Source organism: Alexandromys fortis, unplaced genomic scaffold (assembly GCF_014885135.2).
Source record: "Alexandromys fortis isolate MF-2015 unplaced genomic scaffold, M_Fortis_MF-2015_v1.1 scaffold_64, whole genome shotgun sequence".
Taxonomy (NCBI): domain Eukaryota; kingdom Metazoa; phylum Chordata; class Mammalia; order Rodentia; family Cricetidae; genus Alexandromys; species Alexandromys fortis.
The window spans coordinates 3,472,167-3,497,635 of NW_026067976.1; the positions used below are offsets into that span (position 1 = coordinate 3,472,167).

A 25,469-nucleotide genomic window follows, 5' to 3' on the forward strand; every position below is an offset into this window, starting at 1 on the left:
ATATATTGTAAATAAAGTCTCGTTGCAACACTGTATACCAGTGTGGATACTGTCGACAGCTGAGGGTGGAACTGAGTAGCTCACACAGCTCATGCCCCAAATGTTTATTATTTGGCCCTTTGCAAGGAAAGCTGGCTGACTTTTCAACATGCATTTCCAATTTTTATGTGTCTCGGTGATTTCTTCATTTATCAAAACAATACCTGTGATTTACTAAGGATAGCCCCTCTAACAAGAATAAACTAAATACAAGTGGGACCTGAAGACACTCTCTCCCGAGCCTTTGAGGGAAGAATCAGAGCTGACTCTATGCTGCACTTCTTGCCAGTGTCTCCTGATGGGCTCTGCCTGCTCCATTTGTGAGCATCGTTCTGTAACCTCTGCACGCTCCCTCGGGGCTTTTCTCTTGCTGAAGAGTCAGTATTTATTGGGATGGTTCCTACTTCTCTGGCTTGCTATTCTTACACTTCAACTGGGAAAAACATTTGTCATCTCCATTTCCTTTAGTTTCGTAAAGGAAATAAGCCAAGTCAAACTGAAACCAGTTTATTTTCTCCCCTCCGTCTTCGCCGCCTCCAGTTTTTATATTATCTACAAACTTGGAAAGTACACTTCATGGACTTATGATTTTTACATATAGCATTATCCACAACTTATGGTTCTGAGATTGACCTTGGAGGAATTTTTCATCTGATTCTCTCTTTCATTCTGAGAAGTTTCCATCTGTGGACTCTCTGTGTTTCCCAAGATAAAGCTTTCCAAATACTCCTTAATCCATCTCCTGTCCAGCGCTACTTTGGAATATTGTCCAATGTATTCTGGCCAGAGCACCACCGAGAGCCTACACATTGTTCTGTGAACGTAAAGAGATGGTGAAGTGCTCATCTCTAAATGGGCATCTATACCATACCCCTCACTCCAAAGCTCAGTGATCACCTCAGCAGGGAGACTGGAAAGGCAATAGGTCTAAGACTGTAGGCCTAAGTGACAATGGTTATGAATACTGAAAAATGGCCATTTATCATGTATTGGGAGCATCACAGACATGTTGGTTCTCTGTTGCTATGGTTTGGATAAGTGTCTACACCAAGGTCCATGTGCCAAAAGTTGGTCACTATCCTTGGGCATGATTGGGAGGTAAAGGACTCTTTAAGAGGCAGAACCTGGTGTGAGAAATTAGGTCACAGAGATGTGCACTTGAAGGGCCACTAGGACTCAAGGCCATCCTTTGTTTCCTGTCTTCCATGAGGTGAATAACTCTTTCTGCCATGTGCTACTACACAGGCCCAAAGCAACAGTGACAAGGGACAACTATGGAGATTTCTGAGACTATGAGCCAAAGCAAACCTTGCTGTTTTTAGGTTGTCCATCTCAGGTATTTGCCACACTGATTAAAGGCTAAGCTGTCTATATCCTTGATGCTCTGAAAGATGAAATGTCATAATAGTGTCTGGTTTTTATTGATATCATTTTAATTTAACTAGCAAGAAAAACCAAGGTTTTAAAAGGTTAAGAGCAAAAATGTCCCTGAATCTATGGCTTGATCAGTAAAATTTAGGTATTTCTGAATGTAAAGAGAAAACTTTATCTGAATTTGGTAAGTCCCTCTTTAGTGCCAATTTAGAGAATGCAGCTACTCCTTCCTGTAAGGAAGTCAGTGTGGTCTTTAAAAGTACTGCTTGTAAATCACATTCAGATTGCAGAATATGGATATATATATAAAATCTTGCTATCAGACTAGGATAAGGGCCATATGCTAGCTAGAGGTGTGGAGGGTGTGTGATAGACCCTACCCAGTTATGAACTGCAAGTGACCATGACCTGAATTTCAACTCAAAATGTGATGATTTAAGAGGGATGCTTGAAAAACAATAATTTAGCTTCTCGCTGCTGATCTTGGTCTGTGAAGGCATGCATACAGCTCTGCTCTGTAGGCATAGAAAGGTAGCACTTGGATGTAACTACTGTAATGCTTACTGAGTTCCAAGTGTGTGCCTAACTGTGCATGTTAGTAGCTGGCTTCATATCGGTGAAGGTGAAGCTACATACAGAAGAAGATACACCTAAGACAGATGGACACAAGTGAAATATAAAAGTCTTATAAACTAGAAGCTAGCTGGCTGGGATACTGAGTGATAATTTACATCAGGTTTAGTTAGCTCTGATGACTTCCTTAAAAACAATAACAAGCTCATGCATTTAACGAATCCCCCCTCAAAAAAAAATTCTATAAAGAAAAATGTAAGTCAGAAAAGGACTCAGACTGCTTAGGCTTCAAAATCCATTTCTGCTCCATATTGTGGGGTTTTGAGCAAGCTTGTGGGACATCTCTCTACTGCAATTTCGACATTTGTGAAGTTAGGACAAGTGAGTTCCTGAAACTCAGTGGAAGAGCTCTCAACATTAGCTGTGATGATCATTAGCATGACGATTCCTCCATGGGTCTGGAGGTGATGGAGGATAGGAGGTGGGAATGAATCTGTTCCCCATTTTTATTTGATTATATGAATGCTTTTGTCATGTGCCCTGTGCCACAGAGTCTTGGGAGAGAACAGGTTGAGCACCGTGGCACACTTCTGTTTAGGACAGTGGTTCTCAACCCAGAGGGGCCACATATCAGATATCCTGCATATCAGATCTATGCATAATGATTCATAACAGCAGCAAAGTCACAGTTATGAAGTAGCAATGAAATAATTTTATGGTTGGGGTCACCACACCACGAGGCACTGTATTAAAAGTCACAGCATTAAAAAGGTTGAGGACCACTGGTTTAGGAGTAGGCGTCACTCTTCAACTCTGCCTATCCTGAACAAAAAGCCAGACAGACCGTGGCCTCCCAGTGATTAGGAAGCTTCGGTTCACACAGCAGCTTCCACTAGAGATTCCACTGCTCATTCTACAATATGCTCTCAGAAATCTGGAGGAAATGAGACATGCGTTCAAACATTTACCTATCAGAAGGTAAGTTAGAAAAGCTCTGGTGCACCATGGTAGGGGGTTATGAAAGACTTCAGACTGGGGCACATGGTGGGGGGGCCTGCATGGGGTCATCTGACCCAGACTTGGGTGCAAGGCTTCTTCTTAGGAAGAAGAGGAATTAGCCAGACACAGTGGAAGAAAGGTCCGACGCAAACGCAAACTCATAAGCTGCAAGTAACTGGGTGTTGCTTGCAGGCACAGTTCAGTGCCATGAGCTGGGATCTCGTGAGAGATGAGGCCAGAGGGATGGGCAGATGTTAGAGATAGAAAGTGCTGTGCGTTGTGCAATGGTATTTGGAGCTTATCCTCGAGTGACGACAAGCCGCTCCTACTTCGCTACAATTCCCATGCCACTAAATAGTAAACGCGAATCTGTCAAGTTGGGAATTAGATTGTGTCGCTTATTTTCTTGCCTACTCTTTCCTTAACTGTTCTCCCGATCCTTAGAAACTAAAGCTTCCCTGGGACTCTGCTTAGTCCTATAACCTCATTCCTCCCCACACTGCACCCAAATGAGTTTCTCCTGGTGTTCTGTAGCACAACAGGCTCATCTCCCCCTTGGAGTTTTTGTATAACTTTCCCTTTGTCCAGAAGGCCTCTTTGTCTGGGCAGCATATTCTGAGCACTGGTCATCATTTGGATTTTGGCCTATAGACATCACCTTAGAGTGTATGTCCAGAGTGGTCACCAGGGACTTCTCTACCACATACTTAATTTTGTACCTAAATACATATTTCCATCACTTCTTGTTTAATTTTCTGTGTCTTCCTTCCCTTCTCTCTCCCTGTCTTGTTCTCCCTATTATCTAGTGTCTCCTCGGTGTCACCTGCCACTGGAGCACCAGAGTTAGAGCAGCAGAGAAAGGCTGTGCCATCAAAGAGAGACAATTAACAAGCAAATAATATGACAATCAAACAATCCGAAAATCCTGTAGGTCAAACGCCAGAATTAAAGGGCTCAAGAACAACTGGGAAGGAGGGGGTCCTGTGTTATATGGATCAGAAAAGTTCCCTCTGATAGTTGTTATTGTTCCTCTGCTATGAGTTATTGTACCCCTGACCTGTGTTATTGTCCCCCTGATATTTGTTATTGTCCCCCTGATATATGTTATTGTCCCCCTGATATATGTTATCGTCCCCCTGATATATGTTATCATCCCCCTGATATATGTTATTGTCCCCGATATATGTTATTGTCCCCCTGATATATGTTATCGTCCCCCTGATATATGTTATTGTCCCCCTGATATATGTTATTGTTCCCCTGATGTGTGTTACTGTCACCCTGATATGTTATTGTTCCCCTGATGTGTGTTATTGTCCCTTTTATCTATGCTATTGTTCCTCTGATCTCTGTTATTTTCCCTCTGAATCATGTTATTGTCCTTCTGACTTGTGTTATTGATCCTCTGATCTGTGTTATTGTCCCCTGATCTGTGTTATTGTCCCTCTGACCTGTGTTATTGTCCCCCTGACCTGTGTTATTGTCCCTCTGATATGTATTATTGTCCCTCCGATACAAGTTATTGTCCCTCTGATATGTGTTATTGGAATAGAACTCTAGCTGCAAATCATCTGCAAGAACCTTGCACTCCTGTTTCATTCATCCCTGTGTCTCCAGTGGGTTGATCTATAGGAGCAGTTGGATAGATGCTCTGTTCTCACGAATACTGCCTTCATCCCTTTGGCTTCCTAACTATACCAAGTCCCACCAATAGGAAATGAATCTGCTTTTCCATCATCCTCAATATTGAGCACAAGATCTGCTGTGGTAGGCCTGGTAGAATAAAGGAAGATGAAAAGAGGGGGTACAGTGAACCAGTCTGTCACAATATACTCAAGACACGCTGGAAACTACTGCCTGAGAAGCTGACTTGTGCTTCTAAGGATCTTGTGGATTTATTTCCTAGAGTAAGGTTTACATGTTACATGGGTCAATAGTATCTGAATTTTTTTTATTCATTCTTTGGTAAAACTAATTTCTCTCATGTCGAGTTTTGGCTCTCTTTCTGCCTTGACCTATTCTTGATAGTCTAGGATATTTATTATACATTTTAATAAATTGGAAAGTCCTACAGACCAGCAGGCAGCTGGATCTTGCAGACTCCTAAGAAGGAGGATTTGGACGCTAAGCAAAAACAGACTGACGGAGCTAACTCTAACCCCGGACATCTCAGCACGTCTCTGTCTGAAGGTGAATGAGCATTTCTGAACCATGACGATAAAGTGATGAAGACAAGCAGTGACACTCGGCATCGAAGGGGTCCCCAACAGCCCACAGCAAAGTGGCCCCCATGGCAGTCTTGTGACTCACACATGCTCGGAGCAGATACCTTTATTCTCCTTTCTCAACTAGAATTTGGAAAACCCAATAGAAAACCAAGTTGCAGCTGTATTTGTTAGTGGCCAGCAAATTGCAAACATTGTAACGTCAAACATCAGAAACAGAGCCTCAGGTTTGGTTCTCGATTGCATGTAATTAGTTTATATTGCAAAGCATTTTCAAGGCTAGATCTAGGGAATAAAACCTTCATGGTAGCAAACATTGCATGAAGTGTACATATATATATATATACATATATATATATATATATATATATGCAGGCAAACACTGATACATCTAAAATATAAATTTAAAAATACCCTGTTTATCCACAGTCTCCAATACATTCATTCCTCTTGATGCTACCATGCCTTTCAAACACTGTCCCGAGTGACTGACAGTCAAGTCGGCTCTCTCTTGGCTTAGATTCGTCCAGCTTTAGTATCCCAAGTACCTAGTTACTTATTAGCCTCCTCTAATAAACCATCTCCATCTTAAGCCTACTGGAATTAGATGCTCAACCCTGGTAAGGTGAATTAAAAGTTCAGGAATTACTGGTGTTTCTGAACACATTAAGCCTCCCCCCTTTGTGTGTGTGTGTGTGTGTGTGTGTGTGTGTGTATGATCAAAAGAGTATTCTGAAAGCATTGCACACGACACTGTCCTCTTGGAAAGTGAGAACACACATTGGGATGCTTAAATGAGTTAAGAAAAGTGAAAACCCCCAAATAATTTCCAGTCGGGGAATAGTTAAGTGCTTACAGGAGCAGTAATCAGCTGTTAAAAAGGCGCCGCGGCACGGATCTCTACGCACCGTTATAAACACATGCAGTCAAAACCCAGTCAGAGGCTCTGAGCATGACTAACGTCCATTAAAACCCAAGTCCTAAGTGTGTAGATGGCTTTATAGAATGCAATAAAATACACAAAATCTCTAAAAGGATGTATACCAAATTGTTACGAGTGGTCGTCTCCGGGGAGTAAGACTGGCGAGGAGGGAAAGCTGCGCTTTTTACTTTATAGATTTGACTATCATCTGAATTGCTTTATAGCCATTTTATTATTTTGATAATAAAAATATCAAGTGCTATATTAAAAATCAGACGTAAAGTGCAGCAGTAAACACATCTGTTTAGCTTTAACAGAGCACTTTTCAAATTCATGTGACCACTGAACCCCGATTTGTGGAGCACTCAAAAATGACATGTGCAGGCAATACTGAAGTCACTATGCCCAAGGCTTTCCCCTGGCCTTGTCAACAATTGGACTTTGAGCTTCTGTGGTCATTTATACATGAGTGAAAGAGGTTACAGTGACCTTGGAGGTGGCCTGACAAATTGTCAGTACTCCACGCTACCCTAGAGCTGTTATAAAAGTGTCTTGGAGAACACTTTGAAAATGCAGCATTGTTCTTGCTACATAGGCACCGCTGAAAGCATGAATGATTGTTGTTGTTTCTACTACCATCGTTGACTTTAGTTTTATGAATGGCTCTGGTCCCAGGAGCCCAATAATAATACATGTTGTCATCCCAACAATAACACACCCCAGACAGAGGCACCATGAGACATTGGGATGCATAATCACAGGTATGACGGATAAAACTTCCTAGAACAAATAGCATGGTTCAGCCTGGTCAGAGGGGAGGATTGCCTAGGGAGCAGCTGGTGCTAGCTAGCTGCCCTCTCTCCAGCCCTGAGAAGCTAAACTAATGTAGAGACGGTCCTCATGTCCATCCAAGCTTTTCAATGGCTCAGCCCGTGAGGCAGAAACACAATAATGTTGTGGCTTGGAATGGTGTCCTTTCAAGACAATTACCCAAGTTCGGGTAGTTATATCCAATATTCAAAACATTTCCCAGGGCACCTTGTTCATACTTGGGCTCCTAAGGGGCAGGGAAAGCAGTGCCAATCAATTATAAAGATGGTGCTATAGTGTTCGGAGACATTAAATGCTTTGCTTTCTCTATACTATCTACCAGAAACATGTCTGGAAGCTAGGGGGCGATTCCTGCATGCTGCCCGTTTTCTCTTTCCAACCCTTCCTCTTAGATCAGGATTCTCTATGAGGCTCACCTGTCACTGAACTGAACCGCTTCTCCATTCCTGGTCCAGTGGATCGTAGGCCTTGGGTTGCCAACGGCTTCACAGTGCAGAAGCACACTCAGGGTCCCGCTGGCTAGAGCCACAGTCTGCCCCAGGTGGGTGACCACCTCGGAGGCTGAGAGCTGCTGCGCCGCTGAGATCTTTCTCAAGATGGTGGGCTTGCGGTGAGGCCTGCGGGAGCTGCCCCCGGCCTCCGCAGAGGAGCTCCGTAGGGAGCTGCTGAAGCTAGAGACGTGTTTATGAGGTGGGATGGCCACGGGAGGAAACCTCTGCTCAGAAGGCTTGTGAAGCATGTCTTGATTCTCCAGGTGGCTGCGGAAGATGTCCTGGGCCAGCTGGGCCACCAGGTGCTTGCTGTAGAGGTCTCGTAGCTCCTCGGGCTGCTGCGACAGGTTCCTGAGGATGTCATCTAGGCGCTTCTGCTCAGCCACCATGGTGAAGGGGAGATGCAAGAGGGCTTGTTCAGTATTGGGATCCTCCTCAGAGGATGCGTTCCTTTCTGCGGAGTCCTGCACCTCCCAGGAGCCCAGGAGCTCTCCTGGCCAGCCACCCTGCTCCAGCAGCCTAGACACAATGTCGTCATAGCGGTTCCCAGGGTCTGCCGAGAGGCCGCGCTTCTCAGCCTTGCTGCCGTTGGAGAAGATGCCATTTTGGTGTTTGTGGGTTTGCAAGGCCTCCTTTGGATTGGCCTTCCTCACCTGCAGGGCTTCCTCCTCCTCACTCCAAAGGCTCAGGGGCTTGGCCACGAGCTTGCTGTTTCCGCCAATGAGCTTAATTACAAATTGCTCCCGGGCGGGCCCCGCGGAACAAGTGTAGATGCCTGCGTCTGAGGGCTTGAGGCGATGGATCTTCAGGTAGCCGAAAGGGGCCACAGTGACGTGAGCAGAGCTGATGCTGTGCTGGCCGTCCTTCTCCCAGGTGATGAGGGGCTTGCGGAACCTGCGTGTGGGACACCGGAGCACCACGGTAGTCTTGGGGAGCAGGTAAGCAAATCCTCCCACCACAAAGTGCAGTTTCCTCTGCCTGCGGGTCTGGATGTATATGTTTCGGGCAGCGGCAATGTGAGGGCTGTGCTTCGTGGAAGGCCTTCCAGGCCCTGGTTTGACAGGGATGCCAGACCGAAGGAGAAAGAACCAAGAACAGGGAAAAACCAGAGTGAGATGGGACCACGAGAGAGGGCAAGAGACAAAGGGGAAGAACCCTTCTGTTGAATTTGGCCAGGGCTGTCATTTATTACCTCCTGTTTACCAGAAAGGAGTTGATTACAGCTGTGGCTCATCAGGCTATCCCACCTTCAAAACCTGCTAATGAGGTGTGGTGTGGGGCAGCCACAAGCACAGAAACTGGGGGGGGGGGGAGTGTTCCTGGAGCCCAGGGAAAGACAGTTCTCATTAAAAGCATTTAAAGAAGAAATTCACACCATAAGGAGAGGCAGAGGACGAAGAGGAGTACACTTCTCTGCTAAATGTCTACCTTCTGGGCCGTGCGAAGGATCAGTGCCCTAATGTACATGAAGAGGGGACCCCAGAAGTGTTAAAACCCCAGGGATTAATATCACATAGAACAAGTGTGTTTAGAGCAGTTTAAAACCCCAGACTGGATAACATTAGACTTCATTAGGAACGAGCAGCCTTCAGTCTGCAGATCTCAGTATGCCAGCAAGGGGACCTTTGCTCTCCCCTTGCCAGCTGTTTTTCCAGGGGTGAGGAGAACTCAGGCTGGACACCTGAGTGATTCAGATTCCCTTCCCATCTCCATCTGGGTGCTCCAACCACAGGGGTCCTTGGCTCTGCTGCCCCACAATGCCTCACTCCTCCGGGAATCAGGGACGGTCCTTGCCTGGTGGCTGTGGCTGCGGTTATATGGGATTCCACAGCCCCATACCCAGAGCTCTGACATACTCACTTGCACAGGTTGCCAGCATGCAGGGTCTGATGGAGGAAGAGAAGGGCAGGGGAGGGCACAGGGTGGAATTGACAACCGTGGAGACCCCGGTTTTCAGCACCCTCCGGCAAATGGCGCTTCGAGTCTGGGTGCCCTCCCCACAGCTCACAGAGCACTGGAAGAGGAAGAAAGGATAAATGAATACAAGCCCTATGAACTGGAGTCTAATGGTTGTTCTGTATGGTCCCTTAAATTTACTATGCTATGCCAGGAAAAGTCTCCGCCACTGAAAGAAATCTTCACAGCAATGTAGAATATCTGTCTTGCAGCCACACTTTGTCCCCCCTGCTCCCCCCGCCCACTACTCTGTATTCTAAGGGTTCCTATGAGCATTTTACCCATTCCTAGTTACATATGGTTTAGGCTTTAGGGTCACAGAAATACAGAGTTCCATGTTCTAATCGTAGCCCAGTATTTCAGTAGCTGGAAAGTTACTGCAGCTTTCTGCACTGGTTCTGTTTTCCAAGTCTCTGAGTTAATGAGAGAGTACAAGAAAAGACAATGCTAACCAGTAAATGATGCCTCCCATTAGATAACTGTTTCTGCTTTGTGTCGGGTGAAGTGCCTCATCCAGGAGCAGTCACTCAAATGAGGAGGCAAAAGTCAAATGCATTTCTCAAAGGAAGTAAGACTTTAGGGAAACGCAAATGAAAAGGACAATGAGATATGTCACAAACACTGGAATGACTGTATCAGAAAGGAAAACAACAGTAAGTGTTGGCGAGGGTGTGGAAAAATGTGAACCCTTCCCCCCATACATTGCTGGTGGGCATGTAAAAGGAGATGATCCCTGGTATCCTCTCCCAGGCAAAAGAGTTTAGGAGTTTTGATTGAAAGAAAATGCACCAGGACCCAGTAATTTGTCTCGTACCTATCTATTTCAGAGAAACGAAAGCATACATCCACACAAATACTTGGGTGCAAATGTTCACAACTACACTGTTGTTATTTAACAGCATTTGACTATTTCTGATAACCAAGAAGTTTAGAAGAACTTACTGCCTGCTAATTGTTGAATAGATAAACAAAAGTATAGGCTAGCTATACTAATGGAACATCATCCAATCATATAAAGAAACATGGTCCTTATAAGTGCTATAACACAGACAAACCTTAAGTACAATACCCTAAATTGAATTTTATAAAAGGCCAATTATATGTCAATAAAGTTGTTTGTAGAAGAAACAGCAGTTGAGGAATTTAGTAGAAGTGTAACAGTGGAAGGCAGGTTCTGAGACACTATAAAATTAATGCTAATAGTTACTAGAGGTTTCCTGACCTGTGCTTTGAAGATGGGGAGAGTTTGGGAGGAATAAGCACAGCAGGCTTAAGCATGGCAAGCAGAGATTCCTAACCAAGTAGAATTCAGTGCACAGGTCCAGTGCAGGCTTGGGGCATAACCAAGCCAGTTTTACTGACAAGGGGCTGAAGTGAGTGCGGTCAGGAGCGTAAGAGGAACTTTGGGCCTGAATTTGAAGACTTTTCATTTTCAGACAGGTTTGGAATTGGTCCACAGAGCAATGGGAAGCCATGACGTGGGGAGTGATTTGATGAAAGAGGTGTTTGAGAAGGTGAATCTGGCAACACTGTGCAGAGCAGAGGGGAGGGGAAGCGGGGCCTAATGGAGGGGCCACCACAGCCTGGCTTGAGAGGATGGCGGCATGAACCTGGGTCATGGCAGCATGCCACTGGAAAAAGAACAGTAAAAACAACAAAAAACTTTGAAGTTTTATATGGGAGTATGTTGAAATGACACTGGCCTGCGAGACAGATTGTGACGTGTGTCACCCCAAAAGAAATTCAAGATGTTGAGGGCCAGTGCAGGTCGAGATCAGACCCCTGCTTGTGTTGTCTGATGACTACGGAATCCAGATCCTATCTGACATCTGTTCAACTGTAAATGACAGTACCAGATCCAAGGGTCAGGTGGGAGAGGACAAAGAGCCCAATGGCTTTAAAACATGTCCTTTTTTTTTTTTCAAGTGGAAAAACAGACCACTAGCCAGACTTCAGGAGCTGTGACTTTAGGAGTCTAGCACCACCCCTAGCAGCAATTTCCACATCCCTGAAGAAGGGAAGCTAAGCTGGAGTTGAGTCTCTCAAGCCGTACCTGGTAGCCATGGTGGGGAGGTGATTCACGGGCAGCTTCTCAGGTGATGGGGACACCTACCACTGGAGATCTGACACCCCACCTTACTTCAGCCACACAGCTCTCATTTTGTTTCAGCTTTAAAAATGTGTATTTGGGCAACACTCATATCTGTCCACTGCACATATAGAAGCCAGAAGGTGACGGATAGTGGCCCTTCTTTGTCACTCTCCACGTAATTCCCCTGGAACAAGGCTGGCAGCCAGGAAGCCCCGAGCCTCCCCTCAGTGTCTGTAGTTTCCACCCATCTATCCGGATGGCTCAGAACTTTTGAAGAGCGCTAACACCTCCTGGTTTCCTAGACATGACCTTTCCGTCCCAAGGAGTCTAGCAAAGCTGACAGAGACCTAGACTACGGCCATTGGCCCAACCCCTTTAGGTGATTGAGTGTTTACCTAATTTCTTCTTTCTCCTGAAAATAAGCCAGGTAGGTACGGTTGAATTTAACTAGGCACAAGGTCTTCATTTAATTAGGACTCTGCCACTCTGATGGACACTGTTTCCTCCATTTCACAGACAATCAAACCAAGGATTAGAGAGATTCGGCCATGAGTCATATGTTTTGCAGTTGGTATGAAACTGAGGGTTTGGAGCCAGGTTTCCTTGTCGTGGTATCTAAACTCTACCTCACAATCTTGTTCTAAAGGTCTGCTGTATTCACTGCGATCCAGTTCAGTGGGCTCCTTCCTTCGGTACTTAAACCCCAAGGGCCCTTCTCTTAAATCTGCAGGCAGAATAGCACTTTCTTCTGAATGTTTTGTGTCCTATATCTTCCAAAGGCCACAAACGTCAGGAAAATAGAGAGGTGGCAGTTCTTATACATCCACAGTCCTTCCTCCACAGCCCATCCCTGAGCCCATCTCTCGGTAGGGTGTCTTTACCACAGTCACTTGGCACACACACCAGGACTCTTTTCTGTGTAAGTTTTCTTTTCATGGTATTTTTTTCATGTATGATGCCAATCAAATCAACAGATTTCTGGAAAAGCCACCAATCAACATGTCTGTGTACACGCATGTCTAAATATGCACGCATTCTTTCCCACCCTTCCATTCTTGTATCCTGCTGAAATACAAATTGTTTCTAAAATACAAAAGCAACCATTCTCCTTTCTGTTCTGAAACATCTGGGATGAGACACAGCCAGAGGAAACTGTACTGGTAAATTATCATGATAATGATAATTGAGATTCCTTTATAACATCAATGCCCTTAGCAGGCACGGTCAGAGGACTCTACATAGGTTGAAAATGTATGAAGCATGAATCCCATGCTGAGAGCTCAGGAGTCTTAATTTCCATAGCTTGCCTTTTCCTTCTGAAGGAAGCAGCTCAGAGACACATTTCAGCCATCAGCAGCTCCTAACTATGAGTTGCATATCAAGCACAAAAGTGCCCATGGGTCAGAAAAGCCAATCTGAATGCTTCTATTCAAGAAAAGGAAAGGCCTTGAATGTGGTTTGGATGTAGCATTCTTTCTGCTAGAGGCTGAATTTGCTTGTACAGCAATGATTTTAAGACTTCCCCATGGAGGACACACAGGTCTTTGAAACTGGGTTGTTAAAGGCAATGGCAGAGAAATTCTAGGGACTGAAAGAGGTTGAGCTGAACCTTCGAAGCCAGCTGTAAATGAATTCATGCCAGGATCAGAAGAGGAATGACTTAGAGAAGCAGGTTAGTTGGAAGTGTTCAGGATCCCTAACTCCACGTACCATCTGGAGCTGTGAACGCTGAGCCATCATTTTCCCAAGTGCAAGGCAACAGGGGAAATCAAGTTCTCTTGCTGGGAAGTTGTTCAAGTTTTAGAGTCAGGAAACGAACAGTAAAGAGGCAGGATTTCCTTGGCCTTCTTTTCCTAATAAATCACATCCTTTATTGTCCAGTAACTTGGAAGAGAAGAACTAGGGAGGCCTTGCCCTTCCTGAGCAGAGACTGGAAACATCTGGGAGAAGGACAAGGGAGTGGGAGTGTCGGGAGGATGGGGCTTGGTGGAGAAAGAGGTGAAGAACCCTGTGTCCTGGGTTTGTTCTAGGGGGATCCCGTTTCTAATCTCAGGTTTCCGATTTTCAATTGTTAGGTGAGGGCTGGCTGCATAGCCCAGGTCCCTGTAACAAACTAGGTCCCCATAGCCTAGTCATTCTGCATTCTATGGTAGAAATGCTTACAAATGCACTGTTAGGAGAGTTTTTGGTCTCTTTGCTGTGCATGTGTTTGGGTGATTTCTCCCCCTCCCATGGTGACTTGCACTCTCTTCTCCCGAGGAGCAGACCTACCTCAGACCAGTCAGAGAGAAGCCACTCACTGGGGCAGTCATCTTTCTTGCAGGCTTGCTGGGAGGTTGGTTTGGAGGCTGAACAAAAGGTCTCCGGAAGCTCCAGGAAGCTACCATCAGCCATCCGCTGTTTGCAGAGAACATCCCGTTTCTGAACTCCTCCTCCACAGGTCCTGGAACACTGGGGAAGCAAAGAAGGTCAACACAGGTCACCATTCTGACCACCACCTTATTCTTGGATGAGTAAAGAATAAGGGTTTTGTTTTTTCTTTTTTCTTTTTTTTAGACAAACCAGGAGTCAGGCCAAAGGGTTTTGTTTCTTGTCTTTGCAGTGAATTTTGTAGCAAAGTTTTTGTAACTCTCCACTCATAATCTCAGGTATTTAACTTGAGCATCCAGGAACTCAGGAGCCCTGGAATCTTAGAAATTTGCCCCTGAACTGTGAGTTGTAGTCACTCAAGAGAACTGGTTTAAGAGGTTAGTATCATAAAGTGGTCAACATGTTTATGAGCCAATGAAAATAATCTGCACAGCTTCCAGGATGAGCAAGAGTGACCTCCTGCCATCAGAACCAAGCCCCAAAAATTAATTTGTAGAAAGGACTGTCCTTTCCCCCTGTGTGGGAGCACCCACATAACCATACTGAGCACATGCGATTCAGAGACCGGCTTTCTGAAGAACTCCTCTAAACCAGCAATTTCTAAGGGAGCCGGGAGCCAGAGGCACTGAAATTTGGTATGCAAGAAAAATAGCCTCATGTCAGTGGTTTTCAGAGGGACTGCAGTAAAACATTTTGTTTACATGGAACTTAATAGTTATAATCTGGCTGCTTGAGGCAGGATCGAGGCCTCCTGGGGCAGAGATGGTTGGCTTTTTCCAAGTATTTGTCCCTTCCCTTTTAAGGGCCCTCAGCTTTTAGCAATGGTACGTGGTTTTTCTGTATAGGCTATATTTGGCAACTTATTTGAAGACAGACACAGCCACTGGACTAAATGATGACCAATGGGACATAAACAGACGGATGTGTGCAATTTGAAAGACCTCATCTAAAGAGAGATTAGCATCCCTTCCTCATTCCTTGCTGGCAGGAATGGGCACGCTGTATAAAAACTGTGGCTTCCATGTGCTATGTAAAAAATACAGAATAGGCTTTATTCTTGACTGAGGAGCCCTACCTGCCTCTCCTTATCTGAAGTGGCTTTTTAAAGCCATTGCCATGTTGAGATTTGTTACTCCAGCCAAATATAACCTTACCTGATATCTCCCAACCATGATTTAACAACTTGGTGCAGTTCATCTCAAACGTTTTGGGGAAACTTCTCTTTTCTTGGAAACAGTCTCTAGTTCCCTTGCTGCCCTTGGGTTTGTTGAGACATTAAGTCTAGGCTCCAAAGCTGTGAGCTTGCATTGAAGCAATGGTTCCACTCTCCTTGGCATTAGTCTTGTTAGGTAGCCAGTAAGATATTTGGGCTGAAACATGTCCCCAGTCCCACCCCAATTAACTGCTCATACAACCAAGGGCAAAAACTGTAGGATTCTAGTCACCAGTCAGAGGAATGGGACCTGAGTCCTGCCAGGAAAGAGGGATGACGATCTGAAACTGGTTCCCAGGGCCCCAAGCCTTGTAAGATTATTATCTAGTAAGAGGTAAGAACTTATGCTGGAGAGGATGTGGGGTAAAGGGAGCACTCTTCCATTGCTGGTGGGAGTGCAAACTGGTGTAGCCACTTTGGATATCAGGATGGCGATTTCTTAGAAAATTAGAAAACAACCTACCTCAAATCCCAACAATACCACTTTTGGGTATATACTCCAAGAATGCTCAATCATACCTAAAGAACATGTGCTCAACTATGTTCATAGCAGCATTATTTGTCATAGCCAGAATCTGGAAACAACCTAAATGCCCCTCAACTAAAGAATGGATAAGGAAATGTGGTACATTTATACAATGGAGTACTACACAGCAGTAAAAAATAATGACATCTTGAAATTTGCAGGCAAATGGATGGATCTAGAAAACACCATATTGAGTGAAGTAACCCAGACCCAGAAAGACAAATAATATAAGTACTCACTCGTAAGTGGCTTTTAGACATAAAACAAAGAAAAACCAGCCTACAATTCACAATCCCAGAGAATCTAGACAACAAAGAGGACCCTAAGAGGGACATACGTGGATCTAATGTACATGGGAAGTAGAAAAAGACAAGATCTCTTGAGTAAATTGAGAACATGGGGATTATGAAAGAAGGTAAAAGGGGAGAGGAGGAGGAATGGAGGGGAGCAGAGAAAAATATGTAGCTCAATGAAAACAATTTTAAAAAAGAACAAGTCCAGACTGTTGCCTTCTCTTCTAAGAATTAAGTCAAGGGCTGGAGAGGTGGCTCAGGAGTTAAGAACACCGGCTGCTCTTCCAGAAGACCTGGGATTTGATTCCCAGTAACTACATGGCAGCTCACAACCATCTATAACTCCAGTCCCAGGGGATCTGACATCCTCTTTTGGCCTCCTTGGGCATTCCACGCAAGTGGTGCACAGACAAACATGCAGGCAACACACCCATATGCACACATACAATAAGTGCTTTTGCTGGCTGAGTCATATTGCTGGGCTCCAGCCTAAAAATGTAGGTTGATACAATGAGCTGTGGCCATCGTCCACTCTGAGACTGTGAGAGTGTTTTTCTCTGCAGGGGTCCCTTTGGCCATTGTGCCACTTTACCCCAGACTGCTTTATACTGCTCTATAAGAAGTATTACCTATTTTATCGTACTCTACACTCTCTATACTTCTCTCAATGAAAATCACAAGGACTGAGAAATGGAGGGGAGTGCAGAGCAAGATCTTGGCAAATATCTCAACCTAAGCTTTTGAACAGGGCTAATGCCCAAGCTAAGCCCAACTTTAGACTATTATATGAGAAACTCTGGGATGTATATACTAGTTCCTAGTACCACCACCACCTCCTCCTCCTTCTCTTCCTCCTTCTTCCTTCTCTTCCTCCTTTCTTTACATGACTTCATAGGTCATTCTCTGCTAGATAACCCTATTGTGTGGCAGAGCCAAAGCTAGGACCCAGGGAGGCCTCTGTTGGCCCATGTATGGTTTTTTCGTACTGTGAATGGTTTGAGGTCACAAAGCCTTGTGTGCTATTATAAGGGCTATGACTTTGCCTAGAAGACTTTAAACATAGAGCCTTTCAAATGGCCCAGAACAATAGTGAACAACTTTTTATTTAATGTTGAAAAATCAAAATAATTCTATTGAGTCCCATAGTAAGTGTGTGTGTGTGTGTGTGTGTGTGTGTGTGTGTTTGCGTATTTTTCCAAAATTATGGTCAGAATGAATGTCCTTTGGTAAACATCCCCTTATGTAAATCTTCATCTCATGTGATAGATGAAGAAGAGAAGGCCCAGAGAGATGAAGCTGCACAACTGAGACCACACAGATGCTGGAGCTGGTTCATTTCCAGTCAGTGCAATGTTCAACAAGTCACCCTGAGTAGCAGATACAGTTGCAGAATAGAGCCTAGGCTCAGCCTATCTGCCTGTGTTGGCAGCAGGCTTCTGATGTTTTCACTGAAGGGGTGCTTTGCAATGCAATTCTTAGCTTCCACCCTTGATTGGTGGGAGTTAGTTCAGATCTGTGTTTGGAGACCAGCACCCTAAAATACTTGAATTATATTTTGATGACCCTAGAAACTTGTTCTGCCTAAGTGTTTTTTTTTTAATTTCTGAGTAGTCAGTCTATATCTGAACACAGGTCTGTCCTAGACATTGAACCGCCAGACCATATGTGGTGGTCTTCAGAACAATTGCTAATTGTCATGGAGCCAAACATTTCCTTCTGAAAGCTTTTCTGGAGTCTTTTAGCTTTGATTAAGACAACAATATGTGGTCTCTAACTTTTGGCTTTTCTTTCTAGTGCCTTACATGGGATAGACAAGTACTGTCTGCACTACTGACCTAGCCCCCTTTGCTTTCTTTAGGACTCCAGGTGATTTTGTGGAATTTTTATGATAAAGGGAAACATTTTAGTTCTTATTAGACACAATTCAATAAACCAGTAGAGGGATTGTTCTCAACTTTTGGTTCACTACCCCCGGGGTGGGGAGGCAAATGATCCTTTTACAAGAGTTTCTCAAGAACACTGGAAATGTAACTATCATTACAATTCATAAAAGCAGCAAAATTACAGTTATGGAGTAGCATCAAGAATAATTTTATGGTTGGGGGTCAGCACAACACGAGGAACTGTGTTCAAGGGTTGCAGCATTAGGAAGGTGGAGAACACTGATCTAGAGGGTTTTACTCTCACACATAGCATGCCTCCACTGTGCCTAGTAGAGCCCTCTGCGAATGCAAGGGCTCACACACTAGACTATGCTTCTGGTACATCTCTTGGGACTCTACCATGTGCTAGGGCACTTGTTGAAATAGACAGTTTATCCTTCTCTGGGTACACACACTTCTTCCTGCCCAGGCCTTTGGTACTGTTGTTCACTATGCTTTACAGCTCCTTGCTCATTCATGAACTTCTATTCTAGAGATCCCAGCTCACAGGCCACTCCTTCACTAAGCCTCCTCTATCCCCTGTGCCTATTGGCCAGTGGCTCCCTTCCACCACACCCTGACTTAGGATGGGTACCTTATCTCCTTCATAGAGGCTCATGGTTCATGTGTCTGCTATTTCCTCTGCCCCCTGAACACATCCAGGATTAGGAATCTTCTGAGTAAGGAGAATTATCCATCTGTGTACTCCCCAGTGCAGAGCGGAGTCTGGCAAAGAACGTGCACTTCATAAATGTTTCCTGAATTGATGATTGGATGAATAAAACAGCTCTAGATGCAGATGTTTCAAAGATGCAAAGCAAACATCCAGCTGTGACAGATTCTTCTTTTATTAGACTGTTTGATCATTACAGGAAGCTGTGTCCCCAGTCAGCAATGGGATTTGGCTCTGATGGGCATTTGGACTTTCCAAGCATGGGAGCATGGAAAAGGACCAGTTCCTATCTATCCTCTCTCATCTATCTATCTATCTATCTATCTATCTATCTATCTATCTATCTATCTATCTATCTATCTATCATCTTTTATATTCAGGTTCCACTTCTAAAGCTTGCATCATCTTTGCTTAATAACTTTCTTCAGTATGTTTACATGGATGAAAAAGTGTCTTTATCAATTTCTAAAAACCATAGAAGATGAAAATTTACAAGAGGATGAAAATTTACAAGAGGAAAGGCTTCAAAGTCTTTGATCACTTTGTAGCCATGTTGGATGACTTGGTGAAGCTTCAGCTCCTTAAGTGAGAGGCAGCATGCAAACGGGAATGTTTATAGAGGAGAGAGAGCAAGGGAAATTCAATAAAATTCAATGAAAAATATTTGTCTTCATGAATCATCATTTAAATCAGATTCTGGTATGAAGAGGTAAATCTCTGGTAAAGGGTACTTTAAAATATATACAATAAAAACAAATAATAAAGATACCATTTATGCTGCATATATTAACTGCCATACATGATTTATGGCAAGGTTGTGGCTTCATTATTTTTATGTGAAATTTAAGAAATATACAATAAAGAGACCACTTAAAAGCTATATTTCTATGCATAAATATGCTCATGTGACCTGTACTTTCAAAGATTTCCCCATGATTAGCAGGTCAATAAATTCTGCCTGCATTAATATTTTTTAAAAAATGTTTCATTTGGTAGTTTAATTTTGAGTTGAGTTCATTTCCTTGGTACTTCAAACCATATTACTGCCCACAATGCAAAATGACATTTATTTTCTGTTTCTAAGATCAACCTTCCAGGCTGACCATGGTATGAACTGCTTATTATGCTTATAATTCATCTCACCCATGTCTTTCCTCATTCATTCTGTTACCAAGCACTTGGGTACCTATAGTGATATTTTATTTATGTTTTATAAATAAAACTTGCCTGAAGAACGGAAGGTAAAAATAAGTCATTAGAGGTCAGGCAGGGGTGGCACACACCTTTAATCCTAGGATTTGGTAGACAGAGGCAGAAGGATCTCTGTGAGTTCAAGGCCACCCTGGGCTACACAAGATCAATGCAGAAACAGATCCAAGTGGTGGTGGCTCACACCTTTAATCCCAGGACTAGAGAGGAATATTTGGCAGGATGAGACAGGAACCTGCTTCTCCTTCAATCTGAGGATTTCTTAGAGATAAGATCTCTCTAAGTGACTTGACTGCTTGCTTGTCTAATCTTCAGGTTGAACCCCAGTATCTGCCTCTAGGTTTTGGTTATTTGTGCTACAGGTATACACTGGACACGATGGTAGGTGCTGGGGATTTTAGATGAATGTAAGTGGTTCTTATGTTACTGGGATCTATCATCCAGTGAAGGAGAAAACTTTACTGAAAAACACGATCAGTTTTACAAGGAGAGACCACATGAAAGTGCGTGATTTTATGGAGATGCTGATGGCAGTGCCGAGGAAAAGGCAACTTTGGGGAAAAAATCTAACCATGTGGGCAGACAGCCAAGTTATGCAGTACCATGGCATGGTAACATAGCTCCGAGTAGGCCTGAGGATGAGGCCTGGGGATCATGAGACTGCATTGTTAGGTAAAGGGCAGATAGAGAAAGCTCTTTGAATATAATCTGAAAACCATGGGGTACCAGTAGGGGGGAATAACAGGATGAAGTTAGTAGGGAATGACTTTGGCAGCATAGGCCGAAGGGTTTCAAAGAACATTGCCCAATAAGATATTAATTGATATTTTCTGTGTAGCAATTTCCTCTGAGATAAAACTGTCCAACTTGTTAAGTTGTCCGCTTGTTAAGACCCAAATTAAAAGAGTGGTAAAACGGTTGGATGTTCTCAGGCTCAGGTGTGAGGATGGGGGTGGGATGGGGTGCTTGCGATAAACCATACTGCAGGAAAGCTCTTCAGCTCAGGAAATGAACAACTCAAAAGCTCCAGGAAGTCCTGAACTGACCAGGTGAATTATGCTCCCCTGCCCGTTCCACATTCATAGCCATAAAGATTGCTGAGTGATTTTCTCAGACAAGCTGAACTTTCTGGAAGTAGAGACCAGTCCAGCAGCCTGGAAGAAGGTCAGTCCAATTGAACTATCTAGAGGGGACACCCGCCAACCTGTTGAGCTGCCTGCAGGCTGTGCAGTGGGCTCCAGCTTTGTGACTTTGGTGAGTTGTCACCTGTGCTGGGGTGGACTTTGTGATGATACAGTTATCTCTGAGTCACTTCTGTTTCTATAAGTGACCTTTCACCCACATTCCTAACAGTAACCCAATGAAACTCATTGTTTCAACCAATCAGACTCTAACAGTATTAGTACTTTGGTCTATTGCTATTGGCCTACCAGGGATAAATAGATTTTTGTTGTTCATACCTAACCAGGAAATGTCTGTCACATAGCATTTTGTCTGTCCCATTCCATTGAGAAAAAGATGATCAAATTGCCTAAATAGCACAGCTTGCCAAACTCTTACTTGATGGCTTTCAGCACGTGATGTTTTAAATGTCCAATAGGAGGTTTGTATTAAGGAATCACTGATAGCGGACTGGGCAGTACTGATACGAGCTATGCAGGACAAGTCTGTGTGGAATCGTGTGCTTGCTGGGGTGAGGATTTGATCAGGGTTCTGGGAGAAAGCTGAGGAAGGGAGAGAGCGAAGACAGTTGCAAGAAGTGAATTACACTGACCACAAGAGTTTACTGAGTGTGATAGATCCATGGGGCCAAGAAGGACATCAGCTCCTAGACAGGGAGCTGGCTAGTGGTGATGGCATGTGGCAGTGATCAGCAGAGAATGGCCAAGTTTGCTGGGAAGGGTGGCCAGGAATACATAGGGCTCACTGTAGATCTTTGGGAGCTGAGGCAGTTCAGCAATGTAAGAGGAGACTGGGAATTCCTTAAACAGTAGAGGTCAAAACTGAGCCTCACTAAAGTTAGGATGCAGAGAGAGAAAGGAAATCCAGCACTCAGATCTCACTGAGGAACTTAAAACGAGGGTACCATTTTGTATATCAGCTTTGCTTTGTTCGCATACTATGAGCTAAGCCTTCCTAACTGTAGAAGCACAGGGCTCCTCAGTGAGACTTCTGGGTTAAATACACTGTTAAGACGTGACACCCAATAGGATTTAGAGTGATTAAGCCAAAGAGCTTTCTTCTAGTAAATAAAAACAAAACCGTTCCACGTGTGAAATCTGACTTTTGATCTCCATGCTGTTACATTTATTGCTGCTTCTAAAGACAGTAGTAAATATTCTCTTCAAAGCCCTACTGAAAACAATTAACATTCTAACAGTTTTAGGGAATAAATTCTTCAATAAATATGACTCTTAACTTACATAGGTTTATATTTGAATCACAGAGATATAACATAACTGATGATTGCTATGATATAATTTAGCCCTCTAGGCTAGACCAAAAGATAAGTGTGTGTGTGTGTGTGTGTGTGTGTGTGTGTGTGAGAGAGAGAGAGAGAGAGAGAGAGAGAGAGAGAGAGAGAGAGAGAGAGAGAGAGAGCGCGAGAGAGAGCACATGTGCTTGTGTAAACCTAGAAAATGAAATTTTTACTTTCTGGAGCACAGTTATCATTAAATTTCCCCTTTTCCTTAATATCGCCAGGAGAGATTCCTCTCTCATATGGCTTTTTTACACAGCTAAACTATGTGCATTTTTGAATTGTGACCCTGATAAAAGAAAGGTTTACGGGGCAATGGCGAGCTTTAAGTCAGGGTGGAGTGTGTGCAGGGCTGTGGTGACTACTCCTATCTTCTCAGCACAGATGTGTGCAATATGTCCGTGCACTTGGGTGGATGCAGTCCTGGACATAAAACATTTGCAGTGCAGGAAAATCCAAGTGACACCCTGAGCAGGCTGGTTCATTTCCGCTTAACCCTTCAGCTTCTCTCCTCTTTTCCTTGTTCCCTTAAAAACGTGACTTTCAGAATCAAATCCAATGGAAGTGTGCAGATATGTGTGTATATGATGCTACATTTGGTTGTGGGGGTGGAAGGGTGGCAGAGGGCAGGTTATCAATCAAAAGGACCAATGCCACTGGAGATCAAGTGCTCAGCCAGCTGACTTTTGGGCAGAGTCCTGTTGGCTGGGCAATGACCAGGACAGTTTCTCGGTCTTGGTCCCTAGGACTGGTAAACACATTTCTTAGACTAGTCAAAGGGACTTGGCTAACACGGTAACAGTCCTGTATAACAGTCCTGTATATGTAGGCACCGTGTTCCTCATAAGAGGAGGGTCAGAGTCTGGTCAGATATGAGAACAGAATCAATGTCTGGAGGGAGGGGTCCACTCTGAAGGGGGAAGGCTGGAAGAGGAGAAAATAGAAGACAGAAAAGAAAAAGGCATAGGCCCTGTCTTGGAGCCCCAGGAAGGAAGCATGATTGCTGCCTCACTGATTTTAGGACAGTAAAACCCATTTCCAGCTTTGGATAAGGCAGCGTATTTGTGTTGTTTTAAGACATCGGAATTGTGGTAGTGTGTTATAACAGTAACAGAAAACTAACACCCAGATTAAAGAAAGCCCAAAACAAAAGGCAATGGAGGTAAACTGCAGATTTAAAGGTGTGTTCTCAGATTTCTTCACAAGTTAATTATGCAGAATAAATAGTAAAGACAGCTTGGGAAAGGTACATTGAATACCAAACTCAATAATGGGGTTTAAAGTCTCTTGGTCCCCTTCAGTCCTGAGCAGCTCAAGATGGGACAATTTCAACCTCCCTGAGCCTAAGGTGGCCGAGAGAATTAAGAAGGTGCATGCGCAAGCGGCAAAATGAGCAATCCTACGTCAATCTGGAGTGCCTGCCGAATCCTGAAATAGAGCAAGTATCCAATATACGGGCATGGGCCTCTCCTCCTCATCTTCTCTGCTCCATCCACCTGCCTTAGGTGTCAGGAGTCCTCCTGGGACTTGGTCTTGGCTTCATTGACCCCAGCATTTAGCCATGACTCATGGGCCACACCTGACCAGGTGAGGATGTGGCTGTTCAGTGGCAGCTACATGGCTTCACTGTGGGAGATGTATCTGGTGTGTGTGTGTGTGTGTGTGTGTGTGTGTGTGTGTGTGTGTGTGGTGGGGAGTTTCCTGTCAGGGTCTGACTGGCAGAGGGAAGGGGATGTTCAGGAGACGGACAGCAGCCAGATAGCAGCTGTGACGAGAGGTAGGGCAGGGGCGGATGTGCAAGGGCCATGAGGGGCTGACAGGATTGTACTTACTGTCTTATTATCTGGCAGTGGTGGGTTTCTGAACACCATCCTAGTAGAAGATGGCCATGATCAAAGTGTTTCAAGGCTAATGCGGTAGGACCTGCCGGGGACCCTCAGTCATGGGCTGTAACCCGCTAATGCCAGAGCTCATCTCCCGCACGATTTCTAATACTTGTTTGCAGACAACACCAAAGATGAAAACGAGAAAGGACTTAGTATGTTAGAGAAGACACAGGGGACCAATGCGAGGGAAATTCAATAACAAAACATCTAAATATATACTGGCAACATTTTCAAGTTAAATTAATAAAAATAAATATCAAAATAATTATTTTTTTCCCAAGAGAAAGGGTTTCTTTGTGTACGTCTGGATGTCCTGGAACTTACTCTGTAGACCAGGCTGGCCCAAACTTATGGACACCTGCCTGCCTCTGCCTCCCAAGTGCTGGGATTAAAGGCATGCACCACCACCACCTGGCCAAATAAATTCTTTACATAAGACCAAATATTAAAATGTAAGGGGTGCATACTAAAAGATGGGTCTCTGACAACCAAATCTAGAATTAGATTTCTGCTTTTGTCTAAAGCAAAAGTTTAATAGATAGACATACATGGGGTCTAGGCTTGGTCCCCTGCAGAACTGCATAATGTATAAATATTGGCTATTAGCCAATTTTAGGCAAATGCTCTACAAAGAACAAAGGATGCTGTGTTCCCATCTAGCAGATGGCAATTTATATAATACTGTACTTTTCTAGGAAAAAAAACCATACATATATGGTTGGTGGTGACCCTGAGGATCAGCCACAAAGGAGGGAGTCTCCACTCCCACAGCCCCATCAGGTTGCTTCTCAGTCTTAAAGGAAGGATTGGAAACCCCCATCTCTTGTTCTTTCATTGGGTGCTGAAAGGAGCCCTCGGCTGACTACTGGGGCCTGTAAGGACCATGACGGCACTTCGGGTTCCCTTATCCCAGCCGAGACGGCAGAGCAATCATAGGGCTAATCAGGCAAGGGGCTGTCAATAGCTGATACCCTAACTCATATGTCCTGAGACCACAGCCCTTTAGCTCAGGGATTCCTGAACTTACCTCATCCAACAAAAGAACCGCAGACAACAAAAACAATGGATTTCTTTTCAGAGGTGGTCAGTATTAGCTGGTTGTATTGAAGAACTCACCCCGAGAAGGTCCGGGAAGCAATAGAAGAAAAAATATTTCGGCTAAGCTTAATTAGATTGTAAAAGTGGCCAATGATCAAACTATTCTTGGACACTCTCTGGAGGGTATACGCACCGTGACTTTCAAATTCTTTATTTTTTTTAGTGTATTAAAATATTTTTGAGAGTTTTAAGTTTGGCATACAAGGACATACGTAAGAGAAATCACCAGCTGAAGAGGTGTTTAGTATTTGTTTCCTGGTTTGAAAAATAGGCCTAATCCTGTCTCATCCCTAAAGGG

The 25,469-nt window shown here is 44.1% G+C and overlaps 1 protein-coding gene across 1 annotated transcript in view; it reads right to left on the reverse strand.

Moving 5' to 3' along the window:
• The window catches only part of Adamtsl1 (ADAMTS like 1), a 919,831-nt gene that overhangs the window by 91,113 nt on the left and 803,249 nt on the right, over positions 1–25,469 (reverse strand). The window contains exons 18-20 of the mRNA XM_050157409.1: positions 13,774–13,953; positions 9,315–9,468; positions 7,380–8,505 (exon numbers count right to left, since the gene is read on the reverse strand). Coding sequence (XP_050013366.1) covers positions 7,380–8,505; positions 9,315–9,468; positions 13,774–13,953 — 1,460 coding nt within the window. The remainder of the gene's footprint in view (positions 1–7,379; positions 8,506–9,314; positions 9,469–13,773; positions 13,954–25,469) is intronic.